At 36.6% G+C, this 15,789-nt stretch overlaps 2 protein-coding genes across 2 annotated transcripts; both read right to left on the bottom strand.

The window, feature by feature from the left end:
* Positions 1-934: 934 nt before the first annotated feature.
* On the bottom strand, positions 935-1,873 carry LOC122731742 (olfactory receptor 1030-like). The gene has a single exon (XM_043972020.1). It carries the CDS (start codon positions 1,871-1,873, stop codon positions 935-937), a length of 939 nt encoding a protein of 312 aa, XP_043827955.1.
* A 10,797-nt stretch (positions 1,874-12,670) lies between these two features.
* On the bottom strand, positions 12,671-13,633 carry LOC122731862 (olfactory receptor 5M8-like). The gene has a single exon (XM_043972121.1). The coding sequence runs from the start codon at positions 13,631-13,633 to the stop codon at positions 12,671-12,673; it is 963 nt and encodes a 320-aa protein (XP_043828056.1).
* Positions 13,634-15,789: the final 2,156 nt, after the last annotated feature.

Genomic DNA, 15,789 nt, shown 5'->3' with positions numbered 1-15,789 from the left:
ACATCATATTTTGATATTTTGGACTTCCTGGGGTCCTAAGCCATCATCCAACGCAGGCACCTTTTCCCAAGGGGTGTGTTTTTGGTATTTAAATGTTTAAGTTGAACCTGAGGACACATTTGGTCTTTCTGCACATGTTCCTAAAGAAATGTTCAAATTTGTCAGAGCAAGAGGGTCTCTCTGTTTATGGTATCTCCTTACTAAAATCTGGTTTCTAAGGTATCCTGTCATCTAGAAATATTAATGGCTATTATTTTTTAACTATCCCAGGTTACTTTCTAAACTTCTGTGGATAGTATTGGTTGACAGGGACTCGAACCCTTTAGTTAGAGTTGATAAAACTTCAAACCTTGGTTTCTCTGTTAACTCTTTTTGCTACTATTGATAACTCAAGTCTTAGGCTAACTGTTAATCTTTTTAGTCTCCTCCATCACTATAGACAGATAATAAAAACCCTGAATTAAATGAGTTATAGTGGTAGTAGAAAGGAAGAGTTGTTTTTCTTTATCAAATGAGATAATGTAATATAAAGTCCTTTACAAACTTCAAAGTGCTAATGCCATCTATTATAATAATGATTATTATTGTGATTATTAACAGAATTGATGTGACAAGGTAATCATATGGAAAAAGATATAGGCTGGTGGCAAAATGGGAGAGTTATGAAGCTATCTTGTGATTCAAGTAATTTTTTCTGAGGTAGTTCAACCAACTATAAATTCATTGGCCCCATTCCCATGTAGGCAAAGACAGAAGCAATTCCATGATTTTATCATCATTTGCATGACAATTGTCATGACTCTTCCCTTTACAAATTTTATTTAATTCAGAAATTAACCATATATACACATACAACTAAATTTAAGGGATATGGAATTCTATGTAAATCTATCTAGCTAGTTTATACAAGTGAAAAGGTAACAGATTAGCACTTTTATTTAGTCAAAACTTTCCTTCCAATTGCTTTATTCAGGGCCTCCTTTACATCTTTGTTCCTGAGGCCATAGATCATGGGGTTCAACATGGGGATCACTGTTGTGTAAAACACAGCTACCATTTTCCCCTGCTCTACAGACTCCTCAGTGGGACGCCTTAAATGCATACAGAACAGGGTCCCATAGAATATGGTGACCACTGTGAGGTGGGACCCACACGTGGAAAAAGCCTTGCGCCTGCTTTCAGCAGAACGGCTCCGGAGAATGGCCACAAGGATGAACATGTATGATGTAAGAATAATCAGAAGGGACTGGACATTGCTATAACCAGCCACTATATACATGGATAGCTCTTTACTATATGTATCAGAGCATGCTAGTTTGATGAGAGGGGGGTCAGCACAGTAAAAATGGTTAATTTCATTAGCATCACAGAAGGATAAATTGTAAGTCCTCAAGGTCTCCATCACACTGAGAAGGAATCCGTAGACATAGGGAATGATGACCAACCGGATACAGATGCTCTTTGACATTTTACTGCTGTAGAGTAGTGGGTTGCAAATGGCCATGTAACGATCATAGGCCATGACAGCCAGCATACAGTGTTCAGTCAGCACCACAGCAATGACAATGTAACACTGGACCAAACAACCAGTATAGGAAATGGTTTTCTTGTCTGATAAAAAGTTTTCAAGCATCTTTGGGGTAACATTTGTAGAGAAACATAGATCCAGAAATGATAAGCTACAGAGAAAAAAATACATGGGGGTGTGAAGTCGAGAATCAATCTTGATTAAAATGATCATGCCAAGATTCCCAACCACAGTGACCATGTAAATCATGAGAAACAGGACAAAGAAAGCAGTGCGCAGCTCTGGACGGCTGGTTAATCCCAGAAGAATGAACTCAGTCACTTGAGTGTAGTTTCTGCTGGACATTTCCTGGTCTCCACTTGAGGATCATTGGTTCTGCTAGTTAACAGGGGAAGTAAAAACAACGAGTGTCTTTGTATAATGACTTTCATAGAAAGGTCAAAGGGCTTCATTTCCATGACCTTAACAAATATCTTAAATTAGTTAAAATCAACATATTAAAATAGTAAGAATAGATAGACCTAATCACAATTCACTTAAAATCCCACACCCACACCAACAAGAATTATTTGAATCTAGTCGAATATGATTTCCTTTTCTTTTGTAATGTGAAGGAAGGGATTGTTTCAGTCTGCCACATAACCTACTTCATTGATTCTTTACCATTATCTACTGCTTTGGAGTCAGGGAGAAATAACTTGCCTTACTATACTGAAATATCCAAATAGTTTGTGTCCATTTATTGCCTGACTTTGAGCATGTGGGTTTCCCTTCCATCTGAATTTTCATTCTGTCTGTATCATAGACTCATATACATAAGACCTCAGAGGCCATCTTGTCCAACTTTTGCCCCAATGATGAATTTCACCTATATCATCCTCATCCAGTGGTCCATCAACCTCTGACTGAACACTTGTAGAGAGGTCAAACCTACTGCTTAAATCCAAAGACAACCCATTCGACTTTGACATACCTATAGTTAGAAGTACATGTTTGTGGGGCAGGTAGGTGGCTTAGTGGATAAAGCACCAGCCCTGGAGTCAGGAGGACCTGAGTTCAAATCTGGCCTCAGATAATTAACACTTACTAACTGTGTGACCGTAGGCAAGTCACTTAACACCAATTGCCTCACCAAAAAAAAAAAAAAAAAGTACATGGGTTGGTTCTATCTGTGCAATCCAAGATGAAGTAGAAAAAAAAGTTATCATTCATATTATAGTGTGTGTGTTTTTTAAAATACTTGAAGGAATCTATCACTTTCACTGAATCATTGCTTACCAACTATTCTATTATTATTATTTATTATTTTTTTTTTTTGGTGAAGCAACTGGGGTTAAGTGACTTGCCTTGGGTCATACAACAAGTGAGTGTCAAGGGTCTGAGGCCAGATTTGAACTCAGGTCCTCCTGAATCCAGGGCCAGTGCTCTATCCACAGCGCCACCTAGCTGCCCCCCAACTATTCTAAATAATCCTTGATTCTTGTATGAAATGATCTTTAGTCTTCACACTATCCTGGCCAACATGCTCCAAATATACTCCAAGTGGTCAATTTCCCTTTCTAAAATATATTACAATACTTCCTCTGTGGAATGATAAGGGTATAGTATAGCAGGATTATTCCCTCCCTCACTTTATACTCAACGGGTACATAAGCAATATAGAAGACACTTCTTGGTCCTTGCTTTTCTGAAGATAGTACCAGAAATAAATCCCATTACAAATACATAAAGAAATTGTGAAATACATTATATGTACTACTAAACTATTAGGGCATTCATAATGCCAAGAGAAAATTATAGAAGAAATCTGGCTTTATTTCCTGCATCTTTTTCTGTCTGTAATTCCTATGTTCTCCTTTGTCCTTTTGTGACACTCTCATTGCTCTTATTTCCATAATTTTTGTTCTATTTACGTTTGCTTTTGTGAAACCTGTGACTTCATCCTACATAGGTATCCTGCATTATGGAAACCTTTTGTTTCAGGGCAAATGACAGAAGTTTTGGAGATTCCTTTTGGTATACAGAGAGATCAAGTGACTTTCAAATAATCACATAATTAGTTTGTATCAAAAGTAGGATGTAAACCAAAATCTTGGAAGCAGCAAGCCTGATACCCTATTTGTTACACCGTACTACTTTTCCAACCTTCTGTTTATTCTTCCAGCTTGCCTTACCTATCATTCCTGGACTATAATTTCATTTGCATAAAATAAGAGTAATCCTATTACACTAAGTCATACTAAAATGAGAATAATTGATACTTGTCTAAAAAAAATCATAATCCTCAAGATGGCAATGAGAAGCTGGGAAGTTGCCTGAACTCTCCCCAGGTTCCCTCAAAAACAACATTAAATGAAGTCTCTAATCAGATTCTGGAGTGGCGGAACCTACAAAAAGGCAGAGTTAAACAATTTTCCAGATCAAGATAGCACAGAGGGATTTCAGGAAAGGTCCACTTCATTTGAGTAGAAAAAGAGTACAGTCTAGTACAGGTGATGTCCAGGCTAGTTATCAGGAGGCAATTCTCCACAGCATAAATCAGCAACTGAGGCCTCTTGGTCCTGCATCAGCAAGTTATTGCTAGCAGGCCAGCTATAAGGCCTCTAACCCCAGCAGAGAAATTAAATTGCCAACCTGAGAACTGGGCTCAATAGGCACCACTAGGTTAGGCCAAGCCAGTGCAGTAAGCAAGCTATGTCTCCCAGAGGTCAAAGCACAGAAAGCCAGTGAACAGGTCCCTGGCCCCCAGTGCTAGAAGCTTGGGACAGTATACTCCATACCCCAGGAGCAAAGTTCAACCTTAATAGTCACAAAATAGGCTAAAAAGGAAAAAGAGCAACATCCCCCCCAAAACAAAACAAAACAAAACAAAAAACACTTCTGACCACAGAAAGTTACTATGGTAACAGGAAAGATATAAAATAAACTTAAAAGAGGACAATGTCTAAATGACTACATGTGAAGTCTCAAAGGGAAATATGAATTGGTCTCAAGCCCAAATAGCCTTCTTGGAAGAACTCAAAAAGGATTTTTTAAAATCAAATGAGAGAGATAGAAGAAAAATTGGGAAAAGAAAAGAAAGTTATGTAAGATAGAGTCAACAGCTTAGAAAAGGAAAACAATTCCTTAAAAAATACAATTGGCAAAATGGGAAAAAAAAGCCATTGATGATAATAACTCCTTTAAAAGGAGAATTGACCAAATGGAAAAGGAGGTATAAAAGATAAATGAAGAAAATAATCCCTTAAATATTAGAATTGGGGGGCAACTAGGTGGTGCAGTGGATAGAGCACTGGCCCTGGAGTCAGGAGGACCTGAGTTCAAATCTGGCCACAGACACTTAACATTTACTAGCTATGTGACCCTGGGCAAGTCACTTAACCCCAATTGCCTCACTAAAAAAAATTAGAATTGGGCAAGTAGAAGATAATTCTCTATGAGACATCAAGAATTAGTCAAACCAAATAAAAAGAATGAAAAAAAATAGAAGAAAAAAATAAAATATTGGAAAAACAACTGACCTAGAAAATAGTAATTAAAACAGTACACCTATAACCTGAAAGATATCCCAAAATGAAAACTCCAAGGGATATTGTAGTCAAATTCCAGAATTACCCCATCAGGGAGAAAATACTGCAAGCAGCCAGAAAGAAACAATTGAAATATTAAGTAGCCACAGTCAGGATTATACAGGATTTCACAGTTTCTAAATTAAAGGATTGGAAGACTTGGAATATGATATTCTGGAAGGTAAAGGATCTTGGATTACAAGCAAGAAATAACTACCCAGCAAAATTGATCATAATCATTCAGAGGAAAAGATGGACATCCAATGAAAGAGAAGACTTTCAAACTTACCTGATGAAAAGACCAGATCTAAACAGAAAATTTGATCTTTAAATAGAAGACTCAATAAAAATATAAAAAGGTAAACAGGAAAAGAAAAAATGTTATTCAATAAAGTGAAACTCTTTACTTCCTTACATGGGAGGATGATACTTGTAACTTTTGAGAACTATATCTCTCTATCAGGGCACTTGGAGTATACATAGACAGAGGGTGTAGGTATGTTGACTCATTATTAAAAATGAGTGAAAAAAGATTGTACTGGGAGAAGAGGGAAGTGGAATGCAGAATAGGGTAAATTACATTAGATGAACAGGCAGGGAAGACCTATAGGAGAGAAAAAAGAGAAGAGGTCAGTATTGTTGAATCTTACTCTCATCAGATTTGGCTCAAAGAGTGAATAACATCCACACTAATTTTGGAATAGAAATGTATCTTACTTTTATGGAAGGAGAAGGGGAAAAGGGAAGCAAAAGGGAAGAAGGGGAAGGGGTTGATAAAAGGGAAGGCAGATGCGAAGGCAACAGTGGGAGGGGAAAGGGAAAAAAAAGGGGTAGCTAATAGAAGGGATGACAGCTTGAGGGAGGGGGTGATCAGAAGCAAAATACTAGTTAGGGGAGAAAGGATGAAAGGAAAGAAAAAAATGGGCTGAATATTTGACCACCAACAAAGTATGTCTTCATATGTTCTAAGAAGAGCTTTGTGCTATGAAATATCATCAATCTACACATATATTGGTTTAAATTCTAGAAATTCTCCTCATGGAGAATGACAAGGGAACTAATGGTCCTGAGGGTTTATACTCTAATAAGGAATTCCATTCCATGTGATTTGGGGAGGTTTTTTGTTTGTTTGTTTGTTTTTGTTGTTCTTGTTACTGTCATTGTTGTTTTGAGAAATGGTCATGGTAGAAACTGAAAAATTTTGAAGGTAGAAGAGATAGTCTTCTCAGAGAGAAGAGGATGGGCAAAGGAAACCTTTGGAGTGAGAGTAGGAGAAGAAGGTAAAGCAAAGGCAGTGAGGGAGTTATAATTAATAGTCATTCATTTAGATGAATAGGCTAAGGAACCAGGAGCTGTGGTCAGGCTAAAGGAAATGAACTAAAGAAGTAAATTTACTTAGTTTAAAGAAACCAAGAACTACGTTGCTCACCCTCACTCATTCTCTCTCTCTCTCTCTCTCTCTCTCTCTCTCTCTCTCTCTCCTCACAACAACCCTGGGAGATAGGTATGCTATTATATCATAATTTATAATTGAGAAACCTGAGTCAGACAGGAGTTAAGTAATTTGCCCAGGGTCACACGGCTATTACGTGTCTAAAACTGGACCTCAATTCAGGTCTTCCTGACTGCAGGCCCATAGCAAATCCACTAAAGCTTCTAGAAATCTTCATGAGAATTTTTACCTAGTGGTTCCTTCCATCATCCTGTACTTTTAAAGTTGGTATTTGAATATTAGGACAGAACTTTCCGTTTATCCAAACTGAAGTTCATGTTATTATCTGTCCCAGTTTTCTACCCTGGAAACATATCTTAGGATGGTAATTTTACTCTGTAGAAAAAGCCTTAAAGAACTCAGAGTAAACTTTATCCCAAGATACAAATTTGGGGAAAGAAATTGGTGGATTCATCTCTCAACTGAAAAAAGTACACTTGAAAACGGATGCTTCTGACTAAAGAGAAGATAATAGAATACATTTTCCCTACAGTTTGAAGTCATGTCGAATAAGTTTAAACTCATCATCTTGTTGAAAAATTTATTTTATCCTATATTTTGAAACTCCTTATAAATACTTCAGCACTCTTCTCTGGCCTTTCCAGAACCAATGTGAGCTAGGTAGAGTAGAGATGATTTGTGTCCTTTAACAGATGAGGAAATGGAGATCCAGAGAAATGAAAAAAACAAACAAACAATTTTCCCAAGATTGTACACTGAATTGATATTATAATTTAGAAGCTACACGAAGAGACCTAACCTTGAAGAATTCATAAGTCCATTGGCAACAAAAGAGAAAGCTAATTCAGAAGGCAAAACACTTTTACCTATGAATGAATCATTGAGTGATGTAATAAATTTTAGATTTCTTTTCCCATTTGAAAGTCATTAATAAAAGACTGCTAAACTGGGGATCATAAGAACTGAGTTTGAATCCTGGCTCTATCATTTCTTACCTATGATTACTTGAATAAGCTTTCAAAGCCCCTGCAAAATTAGGGGGTTAGACTAGATGACCATCAATGTCCCTCAGCTTTAGATCTATCAATAACCTAAGCCAAAATTATTTTTAAAAATACCATGGCCAAGGTGATGATCCCATTAGAAAGTAAACAGGAGCTTGGGTCATGAGCTACCTGAGAAGAGAATGTTAGATGAGTGATAGTGGACAGCAATGGCTGCATGTATTGGAGATCCTCTGTATCTCTTTAGGCCAGCTACTTGCCCTGTCTAAGACTGTGTTTCATCTTTTGTAAAATGGGAATGATAAAGCCTACACAGCCTGTCTCACAGGGCTATAGTGAGAAATGTACTTTTTAAATTTCAAATGCTATAGGAATGTCCACCATAATTATGAAATGCAAATTGTCTGCAAAATGAGTGGGATGAATAATCTCTAAGGTCCCTTCTTTCTAAAAATCTATTTTTAATGGTCCAATGAAATAAGTACACAAATGATATATTACAAAATTATAAAATGGAAAAAAACACACTCTCAATCTGTTTTCCATTCCTAGAGACATTCCATTGATTATTGGAGGTACCTTAAAGATAATATCAGCACAAAACATAAACGTTAGAAGGTATCTTAGATAGCATACAGCCCAAACCCCTCATTTTACAAATGAACAGGCTGAAATGCAGAGAGGAGGAAAAACTTTTCCTTCCCAGTCAGTAGCATGGCATGACTAAAAACTGTATCCTGACCTGCTATTTAGGACCTCTTGTCCTCCTCAGGTAACTTGTTATTTTCTGAGCAAATTGCTGCACCTTCCTCTCCTCCACTTTCCAAACCCAATGTTATGCACATTAAAATACTACATATTAGGATATGAGTGTATTAAACCGTTTTTTTTTCATCCTACCTGTGAAAGAAATGACATTCTGGTAGTGACACCAAGGTCATAATGTTCTCTGGTGAGGAAGCATTTATACCTGGTCTCATACTTTGGTATTTGATCCCCATAGAATTCGTCAAACAAATAAAGAAGGAGCAATTCAAGTGGGGAATCTTGAATATGCCCAGAGGACTATGCCAATTAGTAGGATTTCACTTTCTTTAAACAGAAGATTTGGAAATAGGGGCCTGTTTTCTTTTGTACTCAGCATTAATAGTGTCGCATCATGGTATTTTCATTGGTACATGTGGAAATCAGATATTTTTACAGTGAAGAGATAAACTGTTTACTGTATCTTGTACAGTACAGAGATTAACAGTTTAATAGTTAAGGAACAGAACAATACCCCAGCCAATAAGAGATCTATACATGAATCTTGCAGAATGTTAGGCTTCAACGGGAAGTTAAAACAAAGGCTACAGAATGTCAGAACTGAGTGGCTTTAAACTATAAAACACCATTTTTTTTTTTAGCTGAAAGGGACTTTAAGGATTGATATAGCTCAACTCCTTCATTTTACAAGTGAAGCCACTGGTTTTTTGAGGTTAAGTGACATCAAGTTCTCCTGACTGCAGTCCAATGACATTTCCCTTCTTATACGTTGCCTGTCTATATTACCATGAATGAGACTGATTGAGAACAAGACTCTCAAATTACTAAATATTCTTGGTTGGGGTCCAAGTCAGATCTTCTTCATTTTAGATTCTATGAGCCTCCTTTTCTAGTCTTATTTTCCATTACTTATTTTCACACTAGGCAACTCGGCCTATTTGTTTACCTTTTCCTAAACTTTACATCTTGCTTTCTTCTCTAATCATTTGAGCAAAGGTTGTTGACACTGCTACCTAGAGTTCACTTCCATCTCCTTTCTGTCACTCAGAATCCTCATCTCCATTCAAGGCTTAGCTCATTGTCTCCATGAATAACTGACTCTTCTCCCCAGGTATGACCCTTGACCTTTATGCACAGCTACATCCCCAAGTTGCTAATGTTTAGTGCTTCCTCAAATTAGTTTGTCTTTATGCATATACAATTATATAGTCTAATATGCCATATATCTATTTTGGGTATTCCTAGATATGTATATGTTTATTTCCCTGAATAGAATATAAACTCCTTAAAGCCAGAACTGTCTTGCCATTTGCATTTCCAATGCGACGTTCATTATTTTGTACATCATAGGTTTATGATAAGTATTTGTTTAAAAGATGAGAAGGGAAGGCAGAGGAAGCCTTCAACAGACTTTTTATTGCATATATATTGCCCTACTATGAGAGATAAGAAGCAATTTGAGGACAGTAAACATTTTTTTTTTTTCTTTCATGGCAGGAGGTGGTGAAGTAGTTACAGTATGGGGCCTGGAGTCAGGAAGACTCATCTTTGTAAGTTCAAATCTAACCTCAGATACTTACTAGCTGTGTGATTCTGGGCAAGTCACTGCACCCTCTTTTTCTCAGTTTCCTCATCTGTAAAATGAGCTGGAGATGGAGATGACAAACAAATCCAGTATCTTTGCCAAGAAAACCCCAAATGGTGTCATAAAGATTTAGATACAATGGAAAAGACTGAAAAAAAAACCAAAAACAATGAAATACTCCAGTAACCTAGCAGGTGTTCAATAAATGCTTGTTAGAGTAGCCAATGACCAGAGTATTGACCTTGGAGAAAGGACTTAGCTTTTTAAATGTTTGACCTGGGCCAAATCAACTCATTTGTATAGGCCTCATTTTCTTCTTCTTTGATGAAAATTAAAGCTTTGGACTATTGTCATCCCTTCTATCTCTGCTCATCTATTTCACTTAATAGTTCTATAAAGTTTGATTATTTCCTATATTCAACAATTTCATTTGTGGATGGTCACCCTTTATTTCTTATTCCTTACCTACTGTGCCAAGTTCTTGACCATAATTCCCTCTTCTAGAAGTAAATGAAATATCAGCAACTAGTAAGGAATCAAAAACACAGCTCCACACTTTGTTGACCACCTCCCACCCCCCATTTTGTGCTTTTTTTTCATACAATAAAAAGTCTACCTAGTATGTATAGGATAAAGGAAACCCATGTAATTCATTTAATTTATTCCTTGGCTCTCTTCATTTAAGTACCAAGAGATGAAGGAGCAAATATAATAATTCCAGTAAATCAGTCCTCCTCAGAGCTGTGTGATTGTATCCAAGTAGACCAAAAAGTTCAAAAGTAATTTAAAAAATAAGGAAAAGGAACCTGGAACCCTTTATAAATAAACCATTCTAAGGTAAAAAGAACCTGAGAAGTTTTGAATCTAGCAACCATGAAAAAAAATGATTAAAGATGTACATAACAGTTGTTAAAATTTCCTTTGGTTCTAACTGGGTTGAATTTGTAGATGAAGAAGTCATTCTATGATTTCCTCTCTCTTTGTACCTGCTTCCTCCCACTGGAAGAAAATCCTTTGTTTGACCAGAGGCCTGTTAATATGAATATATGGATCACCTGGATTTGATAGAGGTACCCTATTATTGAAATGGATTTTATGAGACCCTAGTAAATGCCCTTTGGTTAAAACTTCAGGCTGAAACCAGATAGCTAGCAGATAAGTCCCTATTTACTAACTTCTCTCCCCAAGAGAGTAAACAAATCAAAATTCCCCTTTTGACTAAGCTTCAGCTAATGAGTCTCCATTCACAATCTTCTTTCCCCCAAAGAGTAAACAGAGCAAATATCTAGACATCCTTGTCCTTGGTAAACCCTTCTTGTGTCTTTAAGCTGCATTTTATAGTATTTACTTTAAATTAATTTATATCATGCTAATAAAACTGAAATCACCCTGTAACCAGTAAACCTTAAAAACCCTTAGAAAGAAGGGGAGCTTTGAGCTTCTCTCTTAGGAGGGAAGTCTCCACATGATCATATGTTATGTCATTATTCTTTGGACAAAATATTAAATTAATATTTTTTTGGTATGTCTCTGATCTGGTTTTGTCTCACAAGAGGTATTAAATTCTATGATCTGGTTCTTAACCATGTTCTCTGATCTGTTATTATATTTTGTAGGAGGACAGGTATGGGAACAAATTATAGGAGGTATTATAAGATATTATAATTTCTCTGATCTGTTTATTGATTCTGTTTGTAGGAGACAGGCAGATACAAAACTATATTTTAATATTAAACAGACCTGATATCACGCCATTGGCAGGAAAAAAGTTCAGAAATAAAGCAGGAATAAAAAAGAAGGTTGATCAGACCAAGGATGAAAGAGCTGGAATGGATCTAAAATACAACCTTCTTCAACAAGCTCACTTCATGGATAAGGAAAACTTTTCCAGAAAGGGGAATTGACTTTCCTAGGAGAATACACATGGCCATGAGTGCAAAATATACTAGAAGCATGAAAGTATCTTAGATGATATAGCTCAATAAGCAATCAATGATCAATCAGCAAGAATTGAAATCAAACAAATTTTTTTAAATTAACTATTTTAAATAAATATTCAATAAAGTAATTTTAAAAATTAAATTATTTTCAATTTTGAAAAAGTTTAAAAATTATCTCCCTACCTTATTCCTCACCATCATGGGGGAAAAAAGAGAGAAAAAACATGTTTGTAACAAATGTGCATAGTAAAAGAAAACAAACCCCTACTTCAGGTCACATCTAAGAAATATATCTCCTTCTGTATTCTGAGACCATCTATTAGAAGGTGAGTGACATGTTTCATCCCTGATCCTCTTGAATCATAATTGGTCATTATGTGAATAAAAGTTCTTAAGACTTTCAAAATTGTTTGTCTTTACAATGTTCCATAAAACATTTATTAATTTCCTACTAAATACCAGAATCTGTGTTAGGTCCTGGGCATATGAAGAAAAAAATTAAAATATCTGTCATGCAGAAGCATCTGTATTGTTGGTAGAAATGTAAAAATATACATAAGAATAGAAAAACTTATAAAAATTAAGGTAATTTAATATTATTCATATTAAAAAATAGTGTAACATATAATTTATAATATCTGATTAAATTTAACTTTTTAAATTTTATTGTCATGATTAATTTGTAAGCCATAACTGGAAAAATTATCTAATTTGCCAATATGCATATAAATCATTATCATACAAAATAATAAAGAAATTAAAAAATAGCATGGTATTGAAGCTTTCCCCACAGAAAAATATATGTAGTAGCTTATAAAGTAGTAAATCATTTTAGACAACTGAACACTAAGATTTGTTTAGAAAGTTCTTTTCTGAAGAGTTCTTTGCTTAAGGCTTCTTTAACATCTTTGTTCCTCAAGCTATAGATCACGGGGTTCAACATGGGGATCACTGTGGTATAAAACACAGCCACCATTTTCCCTCTTTCCACAGACTTCTCAGAGGGTGGTGTCAGGTACATGAAGAAGAGTGTTGCATAGAATATAGTGACAGCTGTCAGGTGGGACCCGCAGGTAGAGAAGGCTTTGTGCCTACTCTCTGAAGAGCTAAGCCTGAAGATAGCTGGGAGAATGTTCATATAGGAGATGAGAATGATGAGCAGGGAAAAGGTGAGGTTAAACCCAGCCACCACAAACATTGATGTTTCTTTTCTGTAAGTACTAGAACAGGCTAGTTTGATGAGGGGAGGGTCAGCACAGTAGAAATGGTTAATCTCATTGGGGCCACAGAATGATAAGCTATAGGTCCACATGGTCTCCATGAGGCCTGTGAGGGAGCCATAGATATAGGGCACAGAGATGAGAGAAGTGCAGACAGTGGGGGACATCTTGCTTCCATAGAGCAGAGGATTGCAGATGGCCATGTAGCGGTCAAAGGCCATCACTGCCAGGATGTAGATTTCCACATGGACCAAAGCAATGAAAAGGTAACACTGCACCAAGCAGGCTGAGTAGGAGATGGTGGCCTTCTCCACTATGAATGTCTCCAGCATCTTTGGACTCACATTGGAGGAGAAACAGAGGTCCACAAAAGACAAGTGACTCAGGAAAAAGTACATGGGTGTGTGAAGCTTGGGAGTGATTCTCACTAACACCATCATCCCAAAGTTCCCCACCACAGTGATGAGGTAGATGATTAGAAATAGGACAAAGAACAGGACCTGAAGCTCTGGGCGATGAGTTAATCCCAAGAGAACAAACTCAGGGTTTATGGTGATGTTCCCACCCATCACTTCTCCAGTTGAGCTGCACACTCCTTGCTTCTGTAACTCCTAATATATGGGGGGGTGGTCATTAAATGTAGAGAATAATATAAATAAGAGAGAAAACTTTTTTTAATAGTAGATGTCTTCAATTCTCTTCCTCTTAACTTTTCCTCTTTTTTGTGCTTTTATTTCTATTACTACTACTCAAAACACCTCCTTGGATAAATAACACAGCTTGTGGTGGCACTGCCCAACAGGTGGAAGCAGAAAGGGTTACAGAGACTATTGGACATGAGTCAGGATGAGCTGGGTGTATATCCCGCCTCTGATACTTACTATGTGTATGAACACAGGCAAGTCATTTGACTTCCCCAAGCTTATCCTACATAGAATTTCAGAAGAAAGTATAATTACTTTTATTTTTTCCAATCCATATTTATAAGCACATTAAATGTATTCAGTGGGCCCCATTATAACATCCCTTCCCAGTCTTATTCTCTTTTATTCTGGCTTCTGGATTTTTTTTTTTTACCCGAAGTGTTGACCTCTGAATTGTTCCCTGTGAAATATACTCTGAGTATATTCAGCTCATCATTCTTGTATATAAAGACATTTTGGGATCTGAGTTCTGTCTCTAAGCCTTTTGTCTCTCCAAATTCTGTGCTATTTCAAAATCTGTGAGGCCATCTATATTTCTTCATTCAAAGGATTGGTAAAAAGTGTGTAATAGCACAGAGGCAAAGACAAATTCTGAGAAACAATTATAGGTGCCCACATGAAACTGATTTTGACTCATTAATGATTACTTATTGGGTCCAGTCAATGAAATAGTTCAATCAAATCTTTTTTGTTATTGTTGTTTAGTTGTTTCAGCTGTGTCTGATTCTTCCTGACTCCATGTGATATTTTCTTGGGAAACATATTGGAAATGTTTACTATTTCTGTCTCCAGTTTATTTTATAGATAAGGAACCTGAGATATTCAAGGTTAGATGATTTGCCCATGGTCACATAGCAACAAAGTGTCTACGGTCAGACTTGAACTCACAAAGATGAGTATTCCTTATTCCAGGCTGGTGCTCTATCCACTACACCAATCAACTATTATAATTTAGTTAATCCATTTCATTTCATTTTAAAGCATAGCTTGAGAGAATGGTCAGATTCTTTTTAAAAACATAAATATCATATTCCTTCAGAGTAGACTTTTCTCTATTTTTCCATCATAAAACTATGTCTTTCCATCTTATTGCCAGGGCTTTTTTGCTGGCAATCCCCATTGTCTGTTTGTATTTCATCCTTGCCTCCATCTCATAGAGTCCTTCTCATTCTTTAAGAGCCAATCCAGGAATCACATTCTTCATGAAGCTATTCTTGTGTGGGGACCAATTTTTAATTGGGGAGTGCTAGCTAAGTGGCTTGCCACAATATTGGGGCAAGAAAGGAAACCGGCAGCCTCCCTCAAAACAGAACAAGATTTATTTTAACAAGAATGAACTTTAAAAAAAAAAACACAAACAGGATCAGTAGGATCAAGGGAAAGGAAATAAAAATGGGGAAAGGGAAATTATAATACCTGAAAAATATCACGGCCCAGGAATCAGCTGAAAATATGCAGCAGAACGCCTGTTGCTCTCCAGCTTCCACCCAATTCTTCTCCCCCAAACTTAGAAAAACCCCACACAGTCCCAGCCAATGGGATGGCCTCTCTGACAGTCACATGACTGCCCTCACTAGGCTTCCAATCATTATAATTTTGCCAGGCCCATGTGGGCGTTGGTGAGTGGTGATGACATGAGGTGGCAGAGCCCTGGTAACGGCTACAACCTTTGGTTGGAGCACCATGCGGTTTGCAGAGCCCCAGGCCAGTGCGCTGAGGCATAAAAACCTCAAATAACAATTAATTCTTTACACTTGATTCCCCATGTGTTAGTAGTATTTCTCCTACAGTCCCAGGTATTGAACTACTTTATATATAATTGCATTTATTAATATCATTCTTATGTTTTATTTCAAGGTTTTCTAGAAATTTTGGTGTACTTTACAGCTTTGATAACCTTAAAGTTGCACCGAGACTTTTAGTATGTATATTTTTACCTTTAAGTGTAGTACCTCATCCATTATTGGAATGTAAACTCTCTATGAGAAGGGATTTTTAAATTTTCTTCCTATGTATCGTCT

Source organism: Dromiciops gliroides, chromosome 6, assembly GCF_019393635.1.
Source record: "Dromiciops gliroides isolate mDroGli1 chromosome 6, mDroGli1.pri, whole genome shotgun sequence".
NCBI classification, from domain to species: domain Eukaryota; kingdom Metazoa; phylum Chordata; class Mammalia; order Microbiotheria; family Microbiotheriidae; genus Dromiciops; species Dromiciops gliroides.
Note: the sequence above shows the minus strand (reverse complement) of the source record. Positions and strands in the feature narration are given on the sequence as shown.